At 44.7% G+C, this 27,411-nt stretch overlaps 2 protein-coding genes across 7 annotated transcripts; one reads left to right on the forward strand and one right to left on the reverse strand.

Annotated features, from left to right (window-relative positions):
• LOC110507644 (pannexin-1) lies at positions 1 to 10,433 on the reverse strand. The gene is made up of 8 exons (XM_021587763.2): positions 10,225 to 10,433; positions 9,954 to 10,069; positions 9,585 to 9,769; positions 7,203 to 7,389; positions 6,992 to 7,092; positions 6,699 to 6,918; positions 3,435 to 3,779; positions 1 to 845 (listed from the first exon to the last, which is right to left on the reverse strand). Exons 1-7 carry the CDS (start codon positions 10,403 to 10,405, stop codon positions 3,438 to 3,440), a joined length of 1,332 nt encoding a protein of 443 aa, XP_021443438.1. The 5' UTR covers positions 10,406 to 10,433; the 3' UTR covers positions 1 to 845; positions 3,435 to 3,437.
• On the forward strand, positions 10,419 to 26,088 carry LOC110507643 (spartin). 6 transcript variants are annotated; one of them, XM_021587761.2, is made up of 9 exons: positions 15,578 to 15,886; positions 16,352 to 17,172; positions 18,973 to 19,170; positions 20,893 to 21,040; positions 21,173 to 21,367; positions 21,935 to 22,093; positions 22,417 to 22,507; positions 23,286 to 23,335; positions 23,851 to 26,088. In XM_021587761.2, the coding sequence occupies exons 2-9, from the start codon at positions 16,354 to 16,356 to the stop codon at positions 23,889 to 23,891; spliced, it is 1,701 nt and encodes a 566-aa protein (XP_021443436.2). In that variant the 5' UTR covers positions 15,578 to 15,886; positions 16,352 to 16,353; the 3' UTR covers positions 23,892 to 26,088. The 6 variants fall into 6 exon arrangements, with proteins under 6 accessions (XP_021443433.2, XP_021443436.2, XP_021443431.2 ...); XM_021587758.2 differs by lacking the exons at positions 15,578 to 15,886; positions 23,286 to 23,335 and adding an exon at positions 10,419 to 10,555 and having other exon boundaries at positions 23,812 to 26,088; XM_021587756.2 differs by lacking the exon at positions 23,286 to 23,335 and having other exon boundaries at positions 23,812 to 26,088.
• Positions 26,089 to 27,411: the final 1,323 nt, after the last annotated feature.

The raw sequence follows: 27,411 nt of genomic DNA on the forward strand, positions 1-27,411 counted from the left end.
TTCGCACCAAAGTACGTTCATCTCTAGGAGACAGAACGTGTCTTCTTCCTTTCCTTACTTTCGTGCTATTGTTTGTACAGATGAACGTGGTACCTTCAGGTGTTTGGAAATTGCTCCCAAGCATGAACCAGACTGGTGGAGGACTACAATTCTTTGGTTGATATCTTTTGATATACCATGATGTCAAGCAAAGAGGCACTGCGTTTGAAGGTGGGCCATGAAATACATCCACAGGTACACCTCCAATTGACTCAAATGATGTCAAATAGCCCATCAGAATCATTTAAAGTTGAAAACGATTCCAACCTAAGTGTATGTAAACTTTGACTTCAACTGTAGGTTTTATATCAACTTGTGAATTGTATTGAATATAGCTACGATTTCTTCATGTAATTGCATAATACATTGATAATATTCTGGCTTTTTTTTGTTATCAACAGCTGTATCAAGTTGTCCTGTGTAGGAAATCCTCAGTGGTACCATAGTTAGACCCTTCTGCATACAGTATGCCGCCACCACCACACACAAATACACCTTGGGCAGTATGGCTTTACATATAGGAAAATACCCAGAAACTGCGTGTCCAATTCAAATCCCCGATGACATCAAAGCGACTTCATGACAGTGTTTGCTAGTACCACTGGCGTTAGTTAAGTGTCCCATTGACATCTCTTCTAATCCTTAGTCTGAGTTGTTTAGATAATGGCTTGTTGAGTGTCTGGGTCTTAGAACCGCTCTGGTTCCTAGTGTCCCTCAACCCACTGGGGCTGTTCCTTCATGGCAACGATCAGCTCATTCACTGTCGGACCGCCCCCTCGTCACTCCGCCTTCCATTCCACTGTTGCCTGGCAAGAGAGCAGAAAATTCTGGGGGTCAAATAGAACATTACAAATTTCAAATCCGATATTTGTTTTATTTGTAGAATAGTTTGTAATTTCATTATAATTCCAATTAGCTTCCTCTCCCCTTCCTTCCTCTCCTCCCTGTCCTTTCTTTCCCTGACCTATAATTCCTTACAATCAAATGCCGACCGCATTATCTACCAAGAAAATTCTCTTCGATTATAATCACAGCCATGTATATCCCGCCCCAATCCGACACATCGACGGCCCTGAAAGAACTTCATTGGACTCTGTAAACCACATATCCTGAGGCTGTATTTATTGTAGCTGGGGATTTTAACAAGGCTAATCTGAAAACAAGGCTCCCTAAATTTGATCAGCATATTGAATTGGCGACCCTGGCTGGCAAAATTCTGGATCATTGCTACTCTAATTTCCGCGATGCACACAAAGCCCTCCTTCGCCCTCCTTTCGGCAAATCTGACCATGACTCCATTGTGTTGCTCCCAGCCTATAGACAGAAACTAAAACAGGAAACGCCCGTGCCCAGGTCTGTTCAACAGTGGTCCGACCAATCTGATCACGCGGACTAGGATGTGTTCCGGATAGCCTCAGACAACAACATTGATGTATACTCTGATTCGGTGAGCGAATTTATTAACAAGTGCATCGGTGATGTTGTACCCAGGGGAACTAATAAAACCTTCCCCGACCAGAAACCGTGGATTGATGGCAGCATTCGCGCAAAACTGAAAACGCAAACCACTGCTTTTAATCATGGCAAGGTGACTGAAAACATGACCGAATACAAACAGTGTAGCTATTCCCTTCACAAGACAATCAAACAAGCTAAGCGTCGGTATAGAGACAAAGTAGAGTCTCAATTCAATGGCTCAGACACGAGAAGTATGTAACAGGGTCTACAGTCAATCACGGATTACAATCACGGATTCCAATCCCTAGCCGTGTCCTAAGAGCATGCGCAGACCAGCTGGCTGGTGTGTTTACGGACATATTCAATCAATCCCTATCGCAGTCTGCTGTTCCCACATGCTTTGAGGGCCACCATTGTTCCTGCTCCCAAGAAAGCTAAGGTAACTGAGCTAAACGACTATCGCCCCATAGCACTCACTTCCATCATCATGAAGTGCTTTGAGACTAGTCAAAGATCATATCACCTCCACCCTACCTGACACCCTAGACCCACTCCAATTTGCTTACTGCCCCAATAGGTCCACAGACGACTCAATCGCAATCACACTGCCCTAACCCATCTTGACAAGAGAAATACCTATGTAAAAATGCTGTTCATTGATTACAGCTCAGCATTTATCACCATAGTACCCTCCAATCTCGTCATTAAGCTCGAGACCCTGGGTCTTGACACCGCCCTGTGCAACTGGGTCCTGGACTTTGACGGGCCGCCCCCAGGTGGTGAGGGTAGGAAACAACATCCCGCTGATCCTCAACACTGCGGCCCCACAAGGGTGCGTTCACAGCCCTCGCCTGTACTCCCTGTTCACCCATGACTGCGTGGCCATGCACGCCTCCAACTTAATCAAGTTTGCAGACGACACTACAGTGGTAGACTTGACGAGACGGCCTACAGGGAGGAGGTGAGGGCCCTTGGAGTGTGGTGTCAGGAAAATAACCTCACAATCAACATCAACAAAACAAAGGAGATGATCGTGGACTTCAGGAAACAGCATAGGGAGCACACCCCTATCCACATCGACGGGACAGCAGTGGAGAAGATGGAAAGTTAAGTTCCTCGGTGTACACATCACGGACAAACTGAAATGGTCCACCCACACAGACAGCATGGTGAAGAAGCCGCAGCAGCGCCTCTTCAACCTCAGGAGGCTGAAGAAATGTGGCTTGTCACCTAAAACACTGACAAACTTTTACAGATGCACAATCGAGAGCATCCTGTCGGGCTGTATCACCGCCTGGTACGGCAGCTGCTCCGCCCACTACCGTAAAGCTCTCCAGAGGGTAGTGAAGTCTGCACGACGCATCACAGGGGGCAAACTACCTGCCCTCCAGGACGCCTACACCACCCGATGTCACAGGAAGGCCAAAAAGATCATCAACAACCATCCGAGACACTGCCTGTTCACCCCGCTATCATCCAGAAGGCGAGGTCAGTACAGGTGCATCAAAGCTGGGACCGAGAGACTGAAAAACAGCTTCTATCTCAAGGCCATCAGACTGTTAAACAGCCATCACTAACATTGAGTGGCTGCTGCCAACATACAGACTCAATCTCTAACCACTTTAATAATTGGATGTAACAAATGTATCACCAGTCACTTAAACAATAGCACTTTATATAATGTTTACATACCCTACATTACTCATCTCATATGTATATACTCTACACCATCTACTGCCGCTTACCTATGCTGTTCGGCCATCACTCAGCCATATATGTACACTTGTGTATAAGGTAGCTGTTGTGAAATTGTTAGATTACTTGTTAGATTTTACTTCACATTCGGAACTAGAAGCACAAGCATTTCGCTACACTCGCATTAACATCTGCTAACCATGTGTATGTGAACATTAAAATTTTATTTGATTCAGACTCACCTGTCATCTCAGTGGCACTGGTCTGGCATCAGCCTGGGTCTGGAGAAGCTGGACTGGGGACTTTGGCCTTGCTGCTGGACTGGGGACTTGGGCCTTGCTGCTGGCCTCCCCAGCGGCAGGGTTAGCATTAGCAATATGGCTAGCTTTAGCAATAGGGTTGTCATTAGCTTTAGCATTAAGGCCAGCATTATCATTGGAGGTATTGTCACTAGCATTGGAGGTAGCTGTGTTGCTCCTCTTTCCGTCTGTGACATCAGTCTTCACCAGACACAGCATCTGAAGCAGTCCCATGGCATCAAAGTCCTCGCCCTCACATACCCCCCTCCTTCTTAGCAACTCCAACACCTACAACACAGAGCTATACAGTTATATACACACACACACACACACACGCAAATGTCGTGACGAAGGTATGACATAGCCTCTTCCCCTTCAGGAGGTTGACAAGATTTGGCAGGGCCCTCAAATCCTCAAAATGTTAACACAGCTGCACCATTGGGAGCATCTTGACTGGCTGCATCACTGCTTAGTATGGCAACTGCACTGGGGCCAAGCTACCTGCCATCCAGGACCTCTCTATCAGGCGGTGTGAAAGGAAGGCCCGGAAATTTTTTGACTCCAGCCACCCAAGCCATAGACTGTTCTTTCTGCTTCCACACAGCAACCGGTACCGGAGCAAAAAGTCTGACATCAACAGGCTCCTGAACATCTTCCATACCCAGGCAATGAGACTGCTAAATAGATATTTAATGGCTTCAAAAACCCTTCTATTTTTGCACACTACACACTCAGACTTAATTTGCCCGCACACACATTCATATGGACTCTACACACAGGCACTCACATACAATCATATGTCCTGCTGCTACTCTGTTTAACATGTACAATACCAGTCAACAGTTTGTACTCCTACCCATTCAAGGGTCTTTATTTTTACTATTTTCTAGAATAGTCTAACCAGACACCTAGGTATTTGTAGTTGTCCACATATTCTAAGTCAGAACCGTCTAGAGTAGTGATGCTAGCCAGGCGGGTGGCAATCGGTTGAAGAGCATGCACTTAGTTTTACTAGCATTTAAAAGCAGTTGGGGGCCACGGTGTTGTATGGCGTTGAAGCTTGTTTGGAGGTTTGTTAGCACAGTGTCCAAAGGGCCAGATGTATACAGAATGGTGTCGTCATGCGTAGAGGTGGATCAGAGAATCACCAGCAGCAAGAGCAACATCGATGATATATACAGAGAAAAGAGTCTGCACGAGAATTGAGCCCTATGGCACCCCCATAGAGACCGCCAGAGGTCCGGACAACAGGCCCTCCGATTTGACACACTGAACTCTATCTGAGAAGTAGTTGGTGAACCAGGCGAGGCAGTCCTTTGAGAAGCCATGGCTATTGAGTATGCCGATAAGAATGCGATGATTGACAGAATCGAAAGCCTTGGCCAGGTCAATGAAGAAAGCTGCACAGTACGGTCTTTAATCAATGGCGGTTATGATATCGTTTAGGACCTTGAACGTGGCTGGGGTGCACCCATGACCAGCTCGGAAACCAGATTGCATAGTCTATTAACTTGGCTTTCAAAGATTTTAGAAAGGCAGGGTAGTATGGATATAGGTCTATAACAGTTTGGGTCTAAGGAGAGGGGGATGACTGCGGCAGCTTTCCAATCTTTGGGAATCTCAGACGATACGAAAGAGAGGTTGAATAGGCTAGTAATAGGGGTTGCAACAATTTCTGGGGATAATTTTAGAAAGAGGGTCCAGATTGTCTAGCCCAGCTGATTTGTAGGGATCCAGATTTTGCAGCTCTTTCAGAACATTAGCTGTTTGAATTTGGGTGGAGAAGTGGGGGAGGTTTGGGCAAGTTGCTGCAGGGGGTGCTGAGGTGTTGACCGGGGTAGGGTTAGCCAGGTGGAAAGCATGGCCAGCCATGGAAAAATGCTTATTGAAATGATCGATTATCGTAGATTTATCGGTGGTGACAGTGTTTCCTATCCTCGGTGCAGTGGAAAGCTGGGAGGAGGTGCTCTTATTCTCCATGGACTTTACAGTGTCCCAAAACCTTTTGGAATTAGTGCTACAGGATGCACATTTCTGCTTGAAAAAGCTAGCCTTAGCTTTCCTAACTGACAGAGTATATTGTTTCCTGACTTCCCTGAAAAATTGCATATCGCGGGGGCTATTCGATGCGAATGCAAAACGAGGGCAGTCAAGTCTGGGGTGAACCAAGGGCTATATCTGTTCTTAGTTCTACATTTTTATTTAAGATGGAGAGGAAAGCACTTCTGAAGAATAACCAGGCATCCTCTACTGACGGGATGAGGTAAATATCCTTCCAGGATACCCGGGCCAGGTCGGTTAGAAAGGCCTGCTTGCTGAAGTGTTTTAAGGAGCATTTGACAGTGATGAAGGGTGGTTGTTTTAGCTGTTCTTTCCATAATATGGACTTGGTCTTTTACCAAATAGTGCTGTCTTCTGAATTACCACCCCTGTCTTGTCACAACACAACTGATTGGCTCAAATGCATTAAGGAAAGAAATTCCCCAAAAACTTTTAAGCTGTTAATTGAAATGCATTCCAGGTGACTACTTCATGAAGCTGGTTGAGAGAATGCCAAGAGTGTGCAAAGCTGTCATCAAGGCAAAAGGTGGCTACTTTGAATAATTTCAAATGTAAACTATATTTTTTGGTTGCTACATGACTGTGTTATTTCATAGTTTTGATGTCTTGACTTGTATTCTACAATGTAGAAAATAGTAAAAATAAAGAAAAAACCCTGGAACAAACTTTTGACTGGTACTGCATGTCCTGATGCCTAATCACATTAACCCTATACATATCTACCCCCACCACTCCAGAATCCCTGCACATTATAAATGTGGTATTGGCACTGACCCTGCAACTGACTGTATAAAGCTTACTTACTTACGTTCTTCTTATTTCTTATGTTTTTGTTCTACTTGACTATTCTCTATCGTACTACTGATACTCATTACAGCATTGTTAGGGAAGTGCAAGCAAGATTCACTGTACTTGTGCATGTGACAATAAAAACTTGAAAATCCAACACCTATAACACAGCCCCACACACACACAGCCACACACACACACACACACACACACAGCCACACAGCCACACACACACACAGCCACACACACACACAGCCACACACACACACAGCCACACACACACACACACACAGCCACACACAGCCACACACACAGCCACACACAGCCACACACACCCACACACACCCACACACACACCTTCATGTACTTGTAGGACTTGAGCTCGCTGAGGTTTTCTTCCAGGAAAAGGAAGTAGAGTGTCAGGTCATCCCATTGCCCCTGGGGTAGCGGCAGAACACCGGTGGTAGGCAGTGATTGGTAGGACTCCAGGAAATGGGTGTGTGATTGGAAGAAAGGGCGCAGAGTGGAGTATATCACCACGGGAACCAGCATGGCGTACACCAGCAGGTTAACAAAGCTGAAATCACAATCCAGTCAACTTCATTTAAAAAGGGAACAACAATTACTTGCTAAAAAGGTGGCATAAAAACCTTAGCAAAGTGAAAACGCCCACGGCGACCAGCTTGCACTGTAATTGGTCGGGGATCGAGGTGTCATTGGCCAGGAGTCCGGTGCGTAGGGAACAGCCGAACTGTGGGGATTATCACAATTTACGACCAATTAGTTAGCCAGATAACTGACCCTAATTTATGTTGTGCGTTATGACTAGACCCACTTGGTCAGTGGGTCAGGGTTAGTTACCTGGTCAGTGAGGGATGCGAGGCAGAGGTAGTAGCCCAGGTAGACACAGGCCAAAAGCAAGGTGAGCAGGTTGAGGCCTCGACACAGCAGGTAGCGCCACAACAACACAACACTCCTCCTCTTGGTCAGCAGATACTGCTCCACCACCGGGTACATGAAACACCCCTCAGTAGGGTCGGACGCACCACTGTAGAGAGGGAGAGAGTGTGAGAGAGTGGGTTAGCAGTGATGGAGGTCAGGCCCATAGTAATGTCTGGAATGGAATTAATGGAACAGTATCAAACACTTCAAACGGTCTCCATGTGTATTACACCGGCTCTGACGTTCCTCGGATGTGGCAGGGCTCGCAAACTGTTACGGATTACAAAGGGAAAACTAGCCCTGAGCTGCCCAGTAACGTGAGACTACCAGACGAGCTGAAGGCATTTTATGCTCGCTTTGAGGCAAGCAACACCGAAGCATGCATAAGAGCAACAGCTGTTCCAGACGACTGTGTGATCACGCTCTCCGTAGCCGATGTGAGCAAGACCTTTAAACAGGTCAACATTCACAGACAGATTACCAGGACGTGAACTCAGAGCATGCACAGACCAACTGGCAAGTGTCTTCACCTACATTTTCAACCTCCTGACCGAGTCTCTAATACCTACATGTTTCAAGCAGACCACCATAGTCCCTATGCCCAGGAAAGCGAAGGTAACCTGCCTAAATGACTACCGCCCCATAGCACTCACGTTGGTAGGCATGAAGTGCTTTGAAAGGCTGGTCATCGCTCACATCAACACCACCTTCCCGGAAACCCTAGACACACTCCAATTCGCATACCGCCCCAACAGATCCACAAATGAAGCAATCTCAATCGCACGCCACACTGCCCTTTCCCAACTGGACAAAAGGAACACCTATGTGAGAAGTCTGTTTATTGACTACAGCTCAGCGTTCAACACCAGAGTGCCCACAAAGCTAATCACTAAGCTAAGGACCCTTGGACTAAATACCTCCCTCTGCAACTGAATCCTGGACTTCCTGACGGGCTGCCTCCAGGTGGTAAGGATAGGCAACAACACATTTGCCACGCTAATCCTCAGGGGTGTGTGCTTAGTCCTCTTCTGTACTCCCTGTTCACCCACAACTGTGTAGCCAAGCACAACTCCAACAACATAATTAAGTTTGCTGACGACAACAGTGGTAGGCCTGATCACCGATAACGATAAGAGCCTATAGGGAGGTGGTCAGAGACCTGGCCGTGTGGTGGCAGGACAACAACCTCTCCCTCAACATGAGCAAGACAGTTCCTTGGTGTCCACATCACCAACAAACTATTATGGTCCAAACACACCAGGACAGTTGTGAAGAGGGCACGACAATACCTATTCCCCCTCAGGAGACTGAAAAATTTGGCATGGGTCCCCAGATCCTCAAAAAGTTCTACAGCTGCATCCGAGAGCATCCTGACCAGTTGCATCACCACCTGGTATGGCAATTTCTCAGCATTCGCTACATAGGGCAGTGCGAACGGCCCAGTACGTCACTGGGGCCAAGCTTCCTGCCATCCAGGACCTATATATTAGGCGGTGTCAGAGGAAGGCCCCAAAAAAGTGTCAAAGACCGCAGTCACCCAAGTCATAGACTGTTCTCTCTGCTACCGCACGGCAAGCGGTACCGGAGTGCCAAGTCTAGGTCCAAAAGGGTCCTTAACCGCTTCTAACCCCAAGCCATAAGACTGCTGTAATAATTCATCAAAATGGCTACCCAGACGATTTACATTAACACACCCCAACCCCCCCTCACCTTTGATTTGACACTGCTGCTACGCACTGTTTATCATCTATGCATGGTCACTTTACTTAATTTTTTATTTAACTAGGCAAGTCAGTTAAGAAAAAATAAATCCATTGTTTTTACAATGACAGCCTACCCTGGTTAAACCCAGATGACGCTGGGCCAATTGTGCGCCGCCCTATGGGACTCCCAATCACTGCCGGATGTGATTCAGCCTGGATTCAAACCAGGGACTGTAGTGATGGCTCTTGGACTGAGATGCAGTACCTTAGACCGCTGCGCCACAAATTTTACCCCTACCTACATAAACAAATTACCTCGATTAACTTGTACCCCCAGACATTGACTTGGTACCGGTACGCCCTGTATATAGACTCGTTATTGTTATTTGTGTTACTTTTTTATTTAGTAAATATTTTCTTAACTCTATTTCTTGAACTGCATTGTTGTTTAAGGGCTTGTAAGTAAGCATTTCACAGTAAGGTTGTATTGTTGTATTCGGCACATGTGACATAACACTTGATTTGATGACGTTCTATTAATTCCATTCCAGCCTTTCAGTCTGTTTGATGCCTAATGAATCCAACCCAGTCAGCCTACCTGTCTGTGTGTTCCCCAGCAGTGGCCATGCGTTTAGCCAGAGTGACAGCACGGTTGTAGCAGCGGTCGAGCTCTTCTATGATGAAGCCGAGGTCTGACTGAAGCAGAGGCGAGGCAGAGAAACCCCAGAAAACTGCTGGACTATACATAATTACTGCTACCAACAGCAGGATATAGGGGAAGAACTGGGAAAGGGAGAGAGAGGAGGGTTGGGAAAGGGAGAGAGAGGAGGGTTGGGAAAGGGAGAGAGAGGAGGGTTGGGAAAGGGAGAGGAAAGAGAAGAGAGAGAGCAAGAGGAGAACAGTTAAGTATTAGTTCTCTGTGTTTGCCCTTGTGTAGCCCTATGAATAGTCTGCAAGTGTAGGTTACCTTGTGTTGCCATAACTGTAGTGTTCGAGTGTGTAAGGCTGCCCAGCAGTAGGAGTCCACATATATGCCCTGGCGCCTGGAAAAGTTAGCTGGAGGGAAACAGCTGATCTGAACACCTGAAAGACAGACAGAAACACAAACACAGAGATAATAATCACTAAATGATATCAGCATTTATGATTTAATAATTAATTCATCGCAAACACGTAACCCCCCCACCACACACACACACACACACACACACACACACACACACCCGTGACCTACTCACCCACAGAGACCTCCTGGGCGAAGGCTAGAGAGATGAGGAGGAGAGGGAGTCCCACCGCTACGCAAGTCACCATCTTGTCCACGGCTAGTTCAGTGCGCACGGCGGGGTACCTTCCCTGACCCGGTTCCTTCAGGAGGAAATCACTGAACACATACTCTGTAGCGACGTGGGCGATAGCCATCTCTGACTCTGCTGTCTTAGCAGATCGACCCACGGTTTCGTTTCTAAACTTGTTTACCCTCGCTCAAAATGACAACGCTAAAGTTGAAACTAAAAGACGCACCATTGAAAAGTTGACAACACCTAGCTAGCAAGCTAAGCTAAGCTACCGGTAAGTTAATGTAACTAGTGTGTCACGTGTACGCTTGACCAAACTATATAAATCAATCAAGCCATGCTATGAATTTAGCTAGCTAAATAAAGTATCTGGTTTGGCGGTGCACAACAAGGCAAATGCTGTTAACCAATTAAAATGCTTTGATGTCCCTTCCGGGGTGTCTCAAACTCGGGTAGGACAAACTCGGTTTCTTGGGATCTCCCTACCCTAAACGTAACCGTTACCGTCTCCTTAACCATTTAAAATGTCAACTTCAATGGGAGGTAGGAGCCCAGATAGCAAGAACCCTTTCAGATCCTTCCTTTTTTGTGTGTTTCCAAGCTCTGTGATCTTTCCATACTTCCTTTTTTAATTGTTTTCTTGAACCTTTATTTAACTAGGCAAGTCAGTTAAGAACAAATTCTTATTTATAATGACGGCCTACCCCGGCCAAACCCTAACCCCGACGACGCTGGGCCAATTGTGCGCTACCCAATGGGACTCCCATTCACGGCCGATTGTGATACAGCCTGGAATCGAACCAGGGTCTGTAGTGACGCCTCTAGCACTGATATGCAGTGCCTTCGACTACTGCGCCACTCGAGAGCCCCTTGCTTGCTTTATTCTTTCATTTCCCCCCCAATGTCTTTCACTGTGTTACCTTCACTGAATCACTCGCAAAACGTCTACAGGACACTGCACTAACACAGGCTTGCATGAAATAAACATTTTTTTTCTCCATCCTCTCTTTATGCACTGTAGCTGCATGTTTTTACTGTGTCTGATGAGAGCTGTTGCTCTTCCTTGAGGCCCGAGGGAGAGAGAGAGGGGTCACTGAGTGTCCTCCATCTGCAGACCTCATCACTCAGGCCCCTCGTCCCTCAGGCCCCTCTCTATACTGCCACCTACTCTCAGGCCCTCTCGTCTTTATACAATGCCTTCAGAAAGTATTCAGACCCCTTGACTTTTTCCACATTTTGTTACGTTACAGGCTTTTTCTAAAATGGATTTTAAAAAACAACTCAGTAATCTACACATAATACCCCATAATAGCAAAATGAAAACAGCTTTTAAGGCATTTTTGCAAATGTATTACAAATAAAAAACTTAAATACCTTATTTACATAAGTATTCAGACCCTTTGCTATGAGACTTGAAATTCTGCTCAGGTGCATCCTGTTTCCATTGATTATCCTTGAGATGTTTTTACAACGTGATTGGACATGATTTGGAAGGGCACAAACTTGTCCCACAGTAGGTCCCACATTTGACAGTGCATGTCAGATCAAAAACCAAGCCATGAGGTCGAAGGAATTGTCCGTAGAGCTCAGAGACAGGATTGTGTCGAGGCAAAGATCTGGGAAATGGTACCAAAACATTTCCGCAGCATTGAAGGTCCCCAAGAACACATTGGCCTCCATCATTCTTAAATGGAAGAAGTTTGGAACCACCAAGACTCTTCCTAGAGCTGGCCACCCGGCCAAACTGAGCAATCAGGGGAGAAGAGCCTTGGTCAGAGAGGTGACCAACAACCCGATGGTCACTCTGACAGAGCTCCAGAGTTCCTCTGTGGAGATGAGAGAACCTTCCAGAAGGACAACCATCTCTGCAGCACTCCCCCAATCAGGCCTTTATGGTAGTGGCCAGACGGAGGCAACTCCTCAATAAAAGACCCATGACAGCCCGCTTGGAGTTTGCCAAAGGGCACCTAAAGACTCTCAGACCATGAGAAACAAGATTCTCTGGTCTGGTGAAAACAAGATTGAACTCTTTGGCCTGAATGCCAAGCGTCACGTCTAGAGGAAACCTGGCACCATCCCTACGGTGAAACATGGTGGTGGCAGCAGGGACTAGGATACTAGTCAGGATCGAGGGAAAGGTAAACAGAGCAAAGTACAGCAAGATGAAAACCTGCTCCAGAGCGCTCAGGACCTCAGACTGGGGGAATGGTTCACCTTCCAACAGGACAATGACCCTAAGCACACAGCCAAGACAACGCAGGAGTGGCTTCGGGACAAGTCTCTGAATGTCCTTGAGTGGCCCAGACAGAGTCCGGATTTAAACCCGATTGAACATCTCTGGAGAGACCTGAAAATAGCTGTGCTGCGACACTCCCCATCCAACCTGACAGAGCTGGAGAGGATCTGCAGAGAAGAATGGGAGAAACTCCCCAAATACATGTGTGCCAAGCTTGTAGTGTCATACCCAAGAATACTTGAGGCTGTAATCCCTGCCAAAGGTGCTTCAACAAAGTACTGAGTAAAGGGTCTGTCAACAGGTCTGAATACTTTCAGAAGGCATTGTAGATAGGCTACTTTCTATTATAGTTTTCTTGGTAGCCTATTGGTTTTCGTTGCTGTAAATGGAACTGTAGGTGTTGGAAACGTGTTTATGGTAGGCTGGCATTGCTTAATTGATTATGTGGGTTGAATTTGATTCACAGAAGGGTATTGTGCCATATCACAACGTGTTCCTGAACTCATGAGCGAGTGGGATGATTTTCCATGTTTGAAGCGGGCCCTCTGGCCTATTTATTTGGCAAGACAGCTGTGCACGGCTGCATCTCACTGCTGTGGGCCATGTTTTGGTTATTTGGATCTCCATTCGACTTTTTGTTTACTGTTAATGTAACTAGCCTAAATATAGATTGTCTCATGTCTTTATCGATCTGATATTTAGTTTAATAGGCCTACTCCTTGGTACCGCTGTTTTGATCTGTTTGCATTCGTTAGCTTTCGCAGTTGTGTCAGGATTCTAAGCCAAACTGCTATTCACTATGTTTGTTTCCATGCATGGATAACTACGCTACTACTTTCTGCTTTCAGTTTGCATTATTTTGGTAAGGCAGCTGTGTGTAAGGCTGCATTCACTTAGGCTGTTTGTAATAGGTGAATTGCCCTATCTATCTTGTAGCCTATATTGAATACCAGAACAGCCTAGCTGTCCATTGTGCTGATACAGAGGCTACATATTTCAAAAGCACTCAATGATCTCGGAGTCTCTGCATTTGAACTTTATGTTTATTGTGGTATAGCGTGATTATATAAGTATAATTCAATATAATTCCAATGCATGAACCCCCAAATTGCCCCCTTAATCACTTGACGCCGTGTCTGGGCTATACCCTCGTCTATTGCCTGCACTAACCATGGAATTGTGTGATGACACAGCCAAGTATTGCGCCATCCGTCGGGTTCAAATTGTTTTGGATTGGTCTGCGCTCTGCTCCATAACGATTTAATTAGCCTACATGTCATTTTTATTTATTTATTATCAATTGTTGCTAACAATCTTCAGCAACAACCACATGGCTGTAACTGCGTTTACAGAGGAAGCAAATTAAGGTAAATACAATTATGTAATTAAATGGAATGATAATGTAGGCTAAACCAATTGAAGGGAACTAATAGTACATTGGCAGTTGGATCAATATGTGTTGTTATTAGGCCTACTGATGGTCGATACTGATCGTGGCTAATATTTAACATGATAGAAATAGGAAGCAGAAAGTTAGGTATCGTAGAATTAAGACATTCAAGAGTGACCATCCCTGTAAGTTAAAAGGCTGTACAATTTACATTTCGCAGAATGGCACAGCATTTCATAAACTTTACTGTGGGAAATATGTCGATATGTTTCACTTTGCTGCCATATGGCTGTCATTTATATTTACAATTCTCTTATCCAAACAAATGACTAATTTACCTCATTTACCTAGCTCTTATCAAGTTATACATGACAGTAAATAGAGAATGGTGTTATTTCTAACGGAAAAAACAAAGTACTTGGAACCGCTAGGTTCGTTAGACCTTATTCATGGTTTCCTTGCGCGTAAAGGTGGTGGAATTCTGAGGGAATTAAGTAAAGGTCAGAATACAGCATATCTGTGGACACACCTCAGCCACACCTTCATTTACTCGATCTCAACCCAAAATGCTATTCTCATGCTTAAATTCAAGGTCAGAATATGCATAGAGAGAAAAGTGCATAAAAAGGGAATTATGTTCCATTTATGCGGGCTTAACTTGGGTTGGAATCAGGCCCATGGTGAACCATAGTTTATAGCCTAGGCCAACACGCACAAAGATAATAATTCTGATAATTCTGGATCTTATTTTGACAGGTTGCACATCAAAATATAAATCATGCATTCCCTGAATATGTTATATGAAATAGCTTACTTTGACTTATAAACTACCATCTCAGTTGTCTTACTTAGCACTGGGGGAAAAAAGTCTAGAGCCCTGCCACTAATGTAAAGTAACTGTAAAGTTCAACAGTAAATTGGCCCACACAGTATACTAAAGGCATAGAAATTGTAAATTACTTGGTAATAGGAAATACAATTACTTACATGACAGAATTAAAAAGCCATTTTGGACTGACCATTGAAGACATTTTCAAATACATACAATTTGAAAGTTTTATATCACCAAATATCAACCTGAAATCTTTTGGACATCAGAGCAATGTTGAGGGAATCCTATTTGAGTCAGAAAATGATACTCATATTATAGGTAAGATATACAAAACCTTGCAGAAAGCCTATCCAATTGACAATCTCTTAGTACAAATAAACGATTGAAACCAAGAACTGAGATTGGCACAAGATGGAGTGTTGGAACCTAAATTACAGTTAACAAAAATGTATGCTTAATCCAGTATAAACGAATGTATAGAATGTATTATACAAGAGACAAAATTCAAACATCGTAGAGTCATGTCTTAAGTGTAAAACTAACACTTGACTCAATAATGAATGCATAGCCGCTGGAAGGAAGGGTGCTGAGGGTGCTGCAGCATCCCATGATAAATAACAATTAAAGAATACATGTTTAATGTAAAATGTAGAATAAAATAAACTCACTAAATTAGTGCATTAGGCCTTTATTACTCCTGTATGAGAAGAGGGCACTCCTTCCCGCAGTTATGCCCCCATCAGATTCTCTTTGCTCTCACTTTGTCAGACTGGGGCAAAGTGGAAAACTGTGGCCCTTCTCTCAGGGAAGAGCAACAGCGCCCTCCTCTGGCTCTCATCAGTCTTATCGTGACTTACTTTATGACTTTGAACTGTTTGTCTCTTATACTTCGCCGTAGAAAAGACGTGTAAACACAGAAGATTACAAAACTGTTCCAGAATTCCATCAGTTCAACTCTTTGAGGGTCGGGGATCTCGTTCTCGCTACATTTTCTTTTGTTGATTAGCCTAACATGGTTGTTGGAGGCGCATGACACAGAACCTTCCCTTGCTAGAAAAGCTTGAAATCTAGTTCAGACTGCTAAAAAGACAGACGTCAGACGTTGATCACATTCACTTGACAGGAGCTTGTCGTCTAACGTTAGCGGGTAATGATTTATCAGATTAGATGGCTTTTGATTGACAAAATGTTTAAAGTTTTTTTGTTTTGTTTTTTTGTTTTCATGATAGCTAGCTAGCTACCGACACCCCAAGGGTAAAGTACACACAACTAGCTAACTAATTGGCTTGCTTGCTATTCAAGCAGGGGATTTAGATGTTATTACCTGATAACTAATAAGTTACTCTCGTTGCAAACCTAGCTAGCTAGTTACAGTAATGGTATTGCTTGCCTTTGACTTTATGCATAATTCATGTAAAGAGCTATGCTAGCTAAATAGTTAGCTGTTGTTGAGATTCTCAACTGTTGCTTCCTTGAATTGAGCTATTTAGCTAGCTATTGGTAATTCATTCTTATCATTTAACCTTTGCCAGTTAGATTGCTACTTGTGGTGTGAACAGATCCTCATAGAGATATCTCATCAGATGGATGTATTTTCTTGTCTTCTTTGCAGGCATGGAGGAAGCCAGTCAAGATGCCTTTGACAGAGCCAGGCTGCAGCTGATCAAAGACGGCTATGAGAAGGCCTTTGAGTGCATCAACAGGGGCCTGACCGAGGATGAAGCTGGCCACAAGGCCCAGGCCCTGGCCCAGTACACACAGGGACGCCAGCACCTCCTCCGGGCCATCAGTGTGCCCTCACAGGGGCATGAGTGTGTGGGGTGCTCCTGGGAGTCAGCCCGCCAGATGCAGCACAAGATGCAGGAGACTCTGAACAACATCACCACTCGATTGGCGGTCCTAGAGACCAGCCCAGACCCTGAGTTCCCACCACCTCTAGATGCCTCTAATGGAGTCCCAGGGACAGCCTCTAACTCAAACCTCTACCCCAAACTGGAGAAGGAGAAACCAGAGCGGCTGTCTCCACCCAAGCTGCTGATGATTAACCGCCAAAGTGGAGCTGTGGGAGGCAGTGTGTTTCCCTCCTTGCCTCTTTCTCCCACTAGACAGTCTGTGGTGCCTGGCGAGCTGCCCCCAGCCTACTCTTCCCAGGCGGCTGACGGCCACCTGACTATCTCCTACGGGACAGAGTCTGGAGAAATGTCGCTGGTGGGAGAGGAGTTCTACAGCCACATGTCCCCCTCTCCCCCCTCTCCTCATAGCCTGGGGGAGGATGGAGAGGAACTCTTCTTCCTGCCTCACGGGGTACAGATATTCTTTGTCACACCTGACGGCCAGGTCAGTGCTCCCTCCTACCCAGGGTACCTGCGGATGGTCAAGTTCACCAGCCAGCAGTCAGAGAGAGTGCCCAACCGGCCCCCAGCCTTCCTGCAGGTAAGAGGGATGGGGTGATGAATTCTAGTCACTGTCTACTGTGGGTGTTGCCAATTACAGTGCCCTCAATATAGTGTCAACACTTATTGTATCTCAGTGTTTCAGTGTATGATGAAATCACAGGGTTCTTGGTATCTGTTTCTTTGATCTCTCTCTATCCGTTGTGCACTCTAACACGATTTTATCATAAGTGATTTGCTCTGCCTCTGCTCATAAACTCCCTGTCATACAAAGGTGTGTGTGTGTGTGTGTGTGTGTGTGTGTGTGTGTGTGTGTGTGTGTGTGTGTGTGTGTGTGTGTGTGTGTGTGTGTGTGTGTGTGTGTGTGTGTGTGTGTGTGTGTGTGTGTGTGTGTGTGTGTGTGTGTGTGTGTGTGTGTGTGTGTGTGTGTGTGTGTGTGTGTGTGTGGTTGGTGTTTAGAATAAGATTGGGCTCGTTTATATGTGGGATAGGCTAACTAATGATCTGTGTCCTACATCATGTGATTAGTGACTCAGTGGCCCTAATCCCAGGCAGGAGTTCTCTATGATGTCATGGTGGGAAACCCCAGTGGCCACTCTGTCAGGTTTACAGATACCTGTGTCACAACTAGTTACAGCAAAGAGACAGACAGGGTGTTGAATCTTCCCTGTGTTTTCCTGTATGTAGGAATGTAGGCCTAGTTGAGCCAGATTATAGGGGGACGGTTTCCCTCTTTGGTTTCCCCGTCCCTGTGGTGTCATGACAAGACAGCAGCAGCATAGAGCCAGAGGTCTGTCTGCTGCCTGCCACATGGACAGAATATTACACCAGCACCACTAGTCTTTGAACAGAGCCTGAGATCGATAACACAATCACACAGACACACACAAACACCCCACGCTGTGTGTCTGAAGTGAGTAGGACAGTGGAGAAGGTTCTCCCCTCCTCAGTAATACTGTTCCCATGCTTTCCACACCTCAGCACTGGACCGACTCAGACTAAAGGACTAATGTGACTGAATGGCCCGTTGATGCACTGTAGAATTACATGGCAGAACGTTTATGTCAGACCGTAGTATTTAGCACACATGCACCTGAAGTGTGTAAACATGTACTGAGACTGGTGATAAGATAAGGAAATGGAAATAATACAACTCTTATTAATGTTTCACCAAGGCCTGAATATAATCAACAGCTGTATGGCTATGTGGGAGTGTCAGAGATAGTAACAGCCCACTTGATGTGTTTGTCTTCACAGTGAGTTAACAGTACTGTATCATGGAGTTGGGGTGGGTTGGGGTCGACTTGTCATTGTGGAATATCCCAGTAAGCCTGGTCTGGGGAGGGGGGTTAGGTTAGTTGTTCTGTATAAACTCCCTGTACTGTTGATGTGTTCCAGGTGTGTGATTGGCTGTACTGTTGATGTGTTCCAGGTGTGTGATTGGCTGTACTGTTGATGTGTTCCAGGTGTGTGATTGGCTGTACTGTTTATGTGTTCCAGGTGTGTGATTGGCTGTACTGTTGATGTGTTCCAGGTGTGTGATGGGTTATACTGTTGATGTATTCCAGGTGTGTGATTGGCTGTACTGTTGATGTATTCCAGGTGTGTGATTGGCTGTACTGTTGATGTATTGCAGGTGTGTGATGGGTTGTACTGTTGATGTATTCCAGGTGTGTGATTGGCTGTACTGTTGATGTGTTCCAGGTGTGTGATTGGCTGTATTGTTGATGTGTTCCAGGTTTGTGATGGGTTATACTGTTGATGTGTTCCAGGTGTGTGATGGGTTATACTGTTGATGTGTTCCAGGTGTGTGATGGGTTATACTGTTGATGTGTTCCAGGTGTGTGATTGGCTGTACCCGCTGATGGCCACTGACTCCCCCGTCCTGCTGTGTAACACAGGGGTGTTCATGTTCCCCGACATGATGGCGTCTGCCCCGGGGTCCTACGTGGGCGTTGTACTGTCCTCTGAACTGTCTATAGAAGACAGACAGCTGTTCCAGGACCTGCTGTCCCAGATGACAGACCTCCGGGTGCAGGTGAGCTGCTGAGGCTGTGTTTCAAATGGCGCTCTATTCCCTATATAGTGCACTACATTTGACCATGGCCCGTAGGGTCCTGCTCTCTGACTGGCTCATATGAAGGTGTCTGGTGGTCCAAGGAATAGTAATAGAATATTAGTAATAGAATTATAAATCTGTCTCTCTGCCCGATGCATTTTTGCTGATTTCAGGTGTATTTGAGTCATTGTCACACCACACCATGACATGTTACCTTGTGCAGAAGGTTATATGGACTTTGGATGAAAAGAATGACAGGGTTGCCTACATCCATTCTTAATCAGCAGTTCAGATTCAGAAACAGCGACAGTTTGACGTCATTCCCAAGTGTTGTTCTGTGTTCTCTTATTTCCCAGACAATGATCCCAGTGGAATGTAAGATTCAAATTAGGGATTTATCCCAAAATGGAACCCTATTTTCTGCATAGTGCCCTACCTTTGAACAGAGCCTGGTCAAAATAGTGGACAGCATACGGAATAGTGGTCCATTTCGGACAGCCTAGATTTAACGCAGTAGTAGATTAACATGAGCTATTCTGCTCTCTCTAGCCTCAATAACGATTCAGTCTGATTGGTCAATATTTGATTGGTCCATATTTCTGATGTTACTAATGATGTAAATGCTGCTCTATTCTGGTGTGAAAATGACTGCTTGCTGCTGTAAGGCGCTCTACTTCACCTGTGGGTCTTGGGCCTTCTCAATGTCTAGGGCAGATACTGAGGGTATAGGGCAGATACTGAGGGTATAGGGCAGATACTGAGGGTATAGGGCAGATACTGAGGGTATAGGGCAGATACTGAGGGTATAGGGCAGACACTGTGGGTCGAGGAAGAAATGTCCATGTTTCCCAAATGGCACCCTATTCCCTACACAGCACACTACTTTTAACCAGAGCTCTATGGGACCTGGTCCCAAGTAGTGCACGATGTAGGATATTGGGTGCCATTTGGGATACATACACTAAAGGCTCTACTGCACTGCTTGCTCCCTGAATACGCCTGGCCTCAGCAGTTAGGGAATTTAGAACGTCAGGCAGATGAAGAGCATTAATGTGTGCTAATGCTCTTATCTGGCTAGAACACAACACGGCCTCAGTAGTCACTACAGTAATGGAGTCAGACGGGGGTTCTGTCTCCGAGCAACAGTATTCAGCCAGGTTTTAACTGAGGGCATGTTGTTGATAAACTACCTCTCACATGGACAGCTGCTTCTGGGATGGAATGCAATAAACAAGTAGGCGTTTCATGATCACATATTGAATATATGTACATTTAGGAGGTTGTGTCTTGTTGAGAATAGCAATGATGGTGTTAGAACAATGCCCCTCTGTCTGTTTTCCTCAAGCAAGGAGACATCTGAAATGTCTGGTGACCATTTCTTTGTTTGGAGAAGAATGAGACGTTGTGATCAGAATGGGGATAGAGGGAGAAGAGGCACCCTAGGTTAGCAGGAGGCTACTACTGGGAGGTTACTATGATGTGACTAGGAGAGTTAGGATTATGCACTTGAAGTTACCATGAGGCAGGGTCTACTAGGCTACAGCTAGGCTATCCAGTCCTGTATTTGTTGTAAGAGGACCATGACAACGAAGCAGAGTTAATCAAACTTCTATGTTCTTCTGCCAATGCTGTACATGTACACCACCAGGTGTCATAAAACTGCTGTTTCAAAGCACCATATTAATACAAGTCCTGCTGCAGGCTCCAAATGAGGCAGCAGACAGCATCAACCTGAGCCAGAAGGTGTCTATTGCTCCCCCCGAAGAAGAGGAGGCCCCAGCAGCAGCAGAGGAGGAGGAGAAGAACCTGCCAGAGTGGAGTGAGAAAGTGGCCAGCGGCATCCTCACAGGTCAGACCCAGGGCCCTAACCCCAACAACGCTAACCTTAACCAATGGCATCCTAACCCGAGGCTGTAGGGGTTAAGGTTAGGGAATGTATGCTGTGTTTCACTCACACCTACTGTGTTTTTTTTCCATCCAGGGGCATCGTGGCTGAGCTGGGGCCTGGTGAAGGGGGCTGAGTTCACTGGCATAGCCATCCAGAAGGGGGCGTCCAAACTGCGGGAGCACATCACCCCAGAGGACAAGCCAGCCCACGTCAGCCCCTCTGTCTCCAAGGGATTGCATGTAGCCAAACAGGCCACCGGGGGCGCTGTCCGCGTCAGCCAGTTCCTTGGTGAGAAGCAGCTGAGTGTCTGATTCGTTCTGGTGTTGGAAGGAGTTGACTCTCTGATTGGTTCTGGTGTTGGAAGGAGTTGACTCTCTGATTGGTTGTGGTGTTGGAAGGAGTTGACTGTCTGATTGGTTGTGGTGTTGGAAGGAGTTGACTGTCTGATTGGTTGTGGTGTTGGAAGGAGTTGACTGTCTGATTGGTTGTGGTGTTGGAAGGAGTTGACTGTCTGATTGGTTGTGGTGTTGGAAGGAGTTGACTCTCTGATTGGTTGTGGTGTTGGAAGGAGTTGACTCTCTGATTGGTTTTGGTGTTGGAAGGAGTTGACTGTCTGATTGGTTGTGGATGGGTGTGTTGTGTTAGTAGTTGATGATTTGTATGGTGGTGTGTGTTGTGTTATGACGGATGTGTGTTGTGTTATGAGTGGTGTGTGTTATGACTGGTTGTGTTATGATGGGATGTGTTTTGTGCTATGATGTTGTGTGTGTGTTGCGTTTGTAGTGGACTGTGTGTGGTGGTGTGTATTATGTTATGACGGTGTTCGTGTTGTGTTATGACGGGGTGTGTTTGTAGTGGACGGTGTGTGTATGGTGGCAGGGTGTGTGGGTAGAGAGCTAGCTCCCCACGTGAAGAAACATGGAGGCAAGTTGGTCCCGGAGTCCATGAAGAAAGACAAAGATGGACGATCCAACATTGATGGAGCCATGGTGGTGGCTGCTAGCGGAGTTCAAGGTACATGTGTGGTACCTGTCACTGTTGTGGTTGTTATAGTCACTAGACTACTCATTGTATAGGACAAGACAGAACAACACGAACGTTGGCCGTGCGCAGTAGATCACCTGCTGGCTGTCAACGAACAGTGGAGATTCAGGGGAAATTAATAGATAATGGCGGCCGATGTTTTATGGCCAGAGGCTATAGGACGGCCATTCGCTACTCATGGGCGTCGTTCCTATTGGTCTGTCTTGTCCTTAAGGATGGTTCACATGGATGATGTGCCCCCTATTCTACCAAGTGTCTAGTCATTGTTGTGGTTCCTGTCATCCTACCTGAAGGCTTCGCTACCATGTGGACTGGCTTGGAAGTAGCAGCAAAGAACATCACCGTCTCTGTTGCCTCCGAAACCGTCAACACTGTCAAGCATAAGTAAGTCTTTCTCAGTACACTTCAACCAACGTGTTGTCTGTGCTCTTCTCATTCAACATGTCTGCGTCTCAAATGGCACTCGATGAGCCTATGGGTCCTGGTCAAAAGTAGTGCACTAAATAGGGAATGGGGTGCCATTTGAGACGCCCCCATGTCAAAATAAGTAAAGATGTTGTATTGTCACATACACCGGATAGGTGCAGTGAAATGTGTTATTTTATAAGGTCAGACATAGTAGTGCGGCGCTCATGGAGCAAATTAGGGTTAAGTGCCTTGTTCAAGGGCACATGGACAGATTTTTCACCTTGTCTGCTTGGGTAATCGAACCAGGGACCTTTCAGTTACTGACCCAACGCTCTAACCACTAGGCTACCAGCCGAATGTGTTCTGTGCTCAGCTCATTCACCATGTCTGATTGGCAGTACTACTTGCTTGACTCTACATTTGCTCCTGTCCACCTAGCTCGGATGTGTATGTCTGTTCTTTTGCTTTCTGGACCAGGTTTTGCTGGACCAGGTTTTGCTAGACCAGGTTTTGCTAGACCAGGTTTTGCTGGACCAGGTTTTGCTGGACCAGGTTTTGCTGGACCAGGTTTTGCTAGACCAGGTTTTGCTGGACCAGGTTTTGCTAGACCAGGTTTTGCTAGACCAGGTTTTGCTGGACCAGGTTTTGCTAAACCAGGTTTTTGCGGTGTATCTTGCAAACACTTACTTGTGTTTTATAAGCAAAAAACAAGCAAGCACTTACTGTACATTTCCCTCTTCCACTTATTTTTCAGATTTAGGGGTCTACAAAACATCTTAGACCCTCCTAATGACAAGAAGACATGTATTTAAAGCCAGCCTTTAATGAACCCTCCTTAATAACGAGCAGCATGGCCAAGGCTTAGCCTCTGTTTCTAGGTGGTCTGAATGTAAAGCTGCTAGATTCACCTGTACTCTCTCAACAGGCTACTCTTCTATCCTACTGGGCTATGCTCCCGTAATTCAACATGTGGCTGACACTGATTTCTCTGGTGTCTAACTAACCAACTCTTTTTCCTGACTTTATTGAAAACAATATAACTATTTCTAATACATAATCATAGTATGAATTGATGCACTTATTGAATTGATGTGTATTATCTGTAGAAATAAGTGCAGTCACCAGCCCCACAATATAATCAGTTGTATATTTATAGATTTATGAATAGTCAGACAACTTCAATAATTCTGTTGAATTCATGATCTGCATGGGTGGGGGCTTTAATGCTAGTTGCATGTTGCTGTCCTTGCTGTTCCCTGTAATTGCCCTCCTTCCTGCAGCCCTCCCCCTCTCAACAGTTGGTTGTGTGTGATTATAAGGTATGGCGCTGCAGCCGGCCAGGCCACAGACCATGCTGTGAACTCAGCCATTAACATGGGTGTCACCGCCTTCAACATTGACAACCTGGGCATTAAAGCTGCGGTGAAGAAGACTGGCAAACAGACGGCCGTGGCCATCCTGGAGGACTACCAGCTACGGGACCCTAATACTAACCAGAAACAAGTAGAGAAACGGGACAAATAGGCCCCATCCGGGAACAAGTCTACGTCCCAAATGGCACCCTATTCCATATTGTCACTACTTTTGACCAGACAAAATATAGAGAATAGGGTGCAATTTGGGACAGTCAACACCTAACCCCATGACACTTACCATAGCCCTTACCCGCAGTGCACTGGTGTCGATATGAGAGGTCTGGATAGGTGTAAGCAAATTGGCAACTTCTACCTGCATAGTCTGTCAAAGGGAAAGGCTGAGGTACTACCATATTGATTAAACATATCCTATTCTTTCAGATCTACCCAAGTGCCTAGAGTAGAGGCTAGGTTTGCTTCCAAAATGGCACCCTATTCCTGATTTATAGTGCACTACAAAGGGAATTGGGTGCCATTTGGGATGCACCCCGTGTCCTCTTCCTCTCTTTCCTTTATGAGCTTTAATTACAACACGATTTGTATTCTTCTATAAAGAAATCTATCTATACATATATGCTTTAGTTGACTAATAGCCTCTAGAAATGTTACTAGGGTTTGATACAACTGTTAAGCACTTTAATCTTCATAATGAACGGTATAATGACATTATAATAATGTCAAATATTATAGTAACTAAGATGGACGTTGTGTGTAGGTAGCCTGATGTATAATCGCTAAGTTATTTGTGTTCAATGTTGGTGAGAAGAGGACACCGGAATTTAAAAAGTCACGTAGGTGATATGAATATAAACTGAAAGCAGGATTCTTGTTTAAATTTCAGATGGAACTGTTTGTTTCAAGACTACTGCTGTTGACCTATTGTAGTAACAGTAGTATTACTGCAGTAGTACTGTAGTAATACTGTTCACAGTTAATGTATCTAGAAGTAAAGGTGTAACTGAGGTAAAGTTGCACAATTCTGGTAACTGTCCCAAAATCCCCAGGTTTTCCAGAAATTCTGATTTTAGGAATCTGGATGTTCTGCTTATTCCCACCTAGTCTCTTTCCCCACCCGTAACCTGAGGCCTGCATTGGGTTCTGGGTTTCAAGATGAATTCACTCCTGATTCCTGGAAGTTCCAACCATGATTTCTGGAAAACCTGGGAATTTTGCAAAAGGGGAGGGGGAGAAACCCATCAGCATGCTAACTATGTGCTATAAGAATACATGTTTGGGTTCCTTTAATCAATGAAATAATGTTAATGTGTGAAACAAGACGAAACCCAAGCATGCACAGGAATAGTTATATAGCCGTTGAGGGTACTATATCAGATGGAACAGGGTTCTCTTAAGGTATACTCTTGTCATATGACTTTGTAATGCAGAGGAAAGAGTCAATCCAAACGTAGAAGCAGTGGAGGTTTGAACTGGTTTGAGAATGGTTTATGGTTTGCTTAGTATGCCTTAATAACCAGTTACTACAGGCTGTATGCTACTGTAACCATAGGCCAATGCAGCCACCTTACAGATAGCAAGCCCACGCTACTGTATTGTCCCGTGGTCCAGTTCATTATCTTTGAGAATCTATAACCTATCCTTTCAACTTGGTATCTGATTATTACTTTTTAAAGCTGTGACATTAATTTTCTATGAAAGGACAAACACATTTTTTTTTTCATGTGATGTAAAGAGAATCATATTCAATGTAATTAACATTTGGACAATTGTTTTTAACTATGACATCAAACAAATCATTATGGAAAAATGACAGATATAAATACATTAACAGTTTCGGCACAATTTGAGTGTGTTATGATTAGTGTCGTCGTATATGTGTTATGTTGTCAACATACTGTATTTAACTTGTAATGCTGTCTACCATTCATTATTTACCTTGGGCTGATGTTTTTTCAATGTGAATTGTCTTCAGTAATATTTCCCCTTCAGGGTTAAGTGAAGGCAAACTGTCTTTTTGTGTGAACTTAATCTCATGCAGTCATTAAATACACATCAGCATTCTCACAAAGTGGTTGTGATTTTCCGAATAATGGCTCTGTGCTTCTGTGGCCCTATGTGAACAAATAGTCACATGGTCTGATGATTAACCAAACATCTGATATGTAATAAAAAGCTATAGAAGAATGTGTTGTATATCATCGGTTTGGATAGAGCATGTCATCTGTCTGGGCATTTCTACTTCATAGTAGACCCGACTTAGTCTGGGTACCAGTCTCTGTGTCAATCCTCTCCTACTCTCTATCTTGACAAATGACACGGAATGCAAGGAATGGCATGTAATAGTTGAACAGACTGGCAACCAGGCCGGACTCGGCTATCCCATTAGATGAAATATGGGCCAAAGGTATTTGGCTTAAGCATAATATATCATATTCAGAAATGCATTTGTGTTTACCTAGCATAAAGGAGAATGTTCATGTAGATGCCACTCAAATTACCTGGAAATCAAGTTAGTGAAATAGGATCATTTTCAAATGTTTTGCAGCACGTTTTCCAAGCGATTTGTCCTGAATGCAAAGGAGCTCATTCACATTTGAATTAGTTGAATCACATTCAATCAAAATGTACTTTGAATTATTTATGCATAATGGTGATGATTAGACTACTATTATTATTATTAGGCTGTATTACTCAATCACATAATGTCATATCACTGTATTAGAATTGTTTGAGGTTCAAGCCCTACCTCTATATTATGTTCATGATTTACATATTTGAGTTGCATGTTTTATAAGTTTGTAATCAAGACAGAGATGAGTTGGAGCGCTGAAAGATACCCTGTATCTTTCAGGTTCTTGATAGAGAGCAGAGGGAATTTCCTTCTGCTCAAAATTAAACTATAGGCTACACGTCACACACCAGTGGTCCACCACTTATGACTGAAAAGGTTGAGAGGGTCCATAGATGCTATAATCTCATATTTGAGCTTAACACCCGAAACAAACAAGTCAAAATTCATTCTTGAAATGAGACTGCGTTGGATATTATTTTTGTTCACAGAATTTAAAGGCCCAGTGCAGTCAAAAACTGGATTTTTCCTTTGTTTTATATATATCTCCACAGGGTTGGAATAATAATGTGAAATTATTACAATACTGCCCTTTTATTGTAAGAGCTGTTTGAAAAGACTACCTGAAATTTCAGCCTGTTTTGTTGGGATGTAGTTTCAGCCTGCCTGGCAGGCATCCTTTTTTTCCATACCAAACTTGGCACAAAACTACGCCCACGAGTAACCTACAGTGGGGAGAACAAGTATTTGATACACTGCCAATTTTGCAAGTTTTCCTATTTACAAAGAGGTCTGTCATTTTTATCATAGGTATAACTGTGAGAGACGGAATCTAAAACAAATATCCAGAAAATCACATTGTATGATTTTTAAGTAATGATGTCCCAGATGTGCTCAATTGGATTCAGGTCTGGGGGGCGGGCCAGTCCATAGCATCA

Source organism: Oncorhynchus mykiss, chromosome 27, assembly GCF_013265735.2.
Source record: "Oncorhynchus mykiss isolate Arlee chromosome 27, USDA_OmykA_1.1, whole genome shotgun sequence".
In the NCBI taxonomy this organism is placed as follows: Eukaryota; Metazoa; Chordata; class Actinopteri; order Salmoniformes; family Salmonidae; genus Oncorhynchus; species Oncorhynchus mykiss.

What these genes read in the sequence shown, in the direction of transcription:
- LOC110507643 (XM_021587758.2), top strand. Translation starts at nt 16,354, where the DNA reads ATGGAGGAAGCCAGTCAAGATGCCTTTGACAGAGCCAGGCTGCAGCTG. An exon ending in GGCCCCCAGCCTTCCTGCAG is followed by an intron (nt 17,173 to 18,972) that starts GTAAGAGGGATG and finishes GATGTGTTCCAG; the next exon opens with GTGTGTGATTGGCTGTACCC. An exon ending in GGCCAGCGGCATCCTCACAG is followed by an intron (nt 21,041 to 21,172) that starts GTCAGACCCAGG and finishes TTTTCCATCCAG; the next exon opens with GGGCATCGTGGCTGAGCTGG.
- LOC110507644 (XM_021587763.2), bottom strand. Translation starts at nt 10,405, where the DNA reads ATGGCTATCGCCCACGTCGCTACAGAGTATGTGTTCAGTGATTTCCTC. An exon ending in TACAGTTATGGCAACACAAG is followed by an intron (nt 9,770 to 9,953) that starts GTAACCTACACT and finishes TCCCTTTCCCAG; the next exon opens with TTCTTCCCCTATATCCTGCT. An exon ending in GCTGGGGAACACACAGACAG is followed by an intron (nt 7,390 to 9,584) that starts GTAGGCTGACTG and finishes CCCTCTCTACAG; the next exon opens with TGGTGCGTCCGACCCTACTG.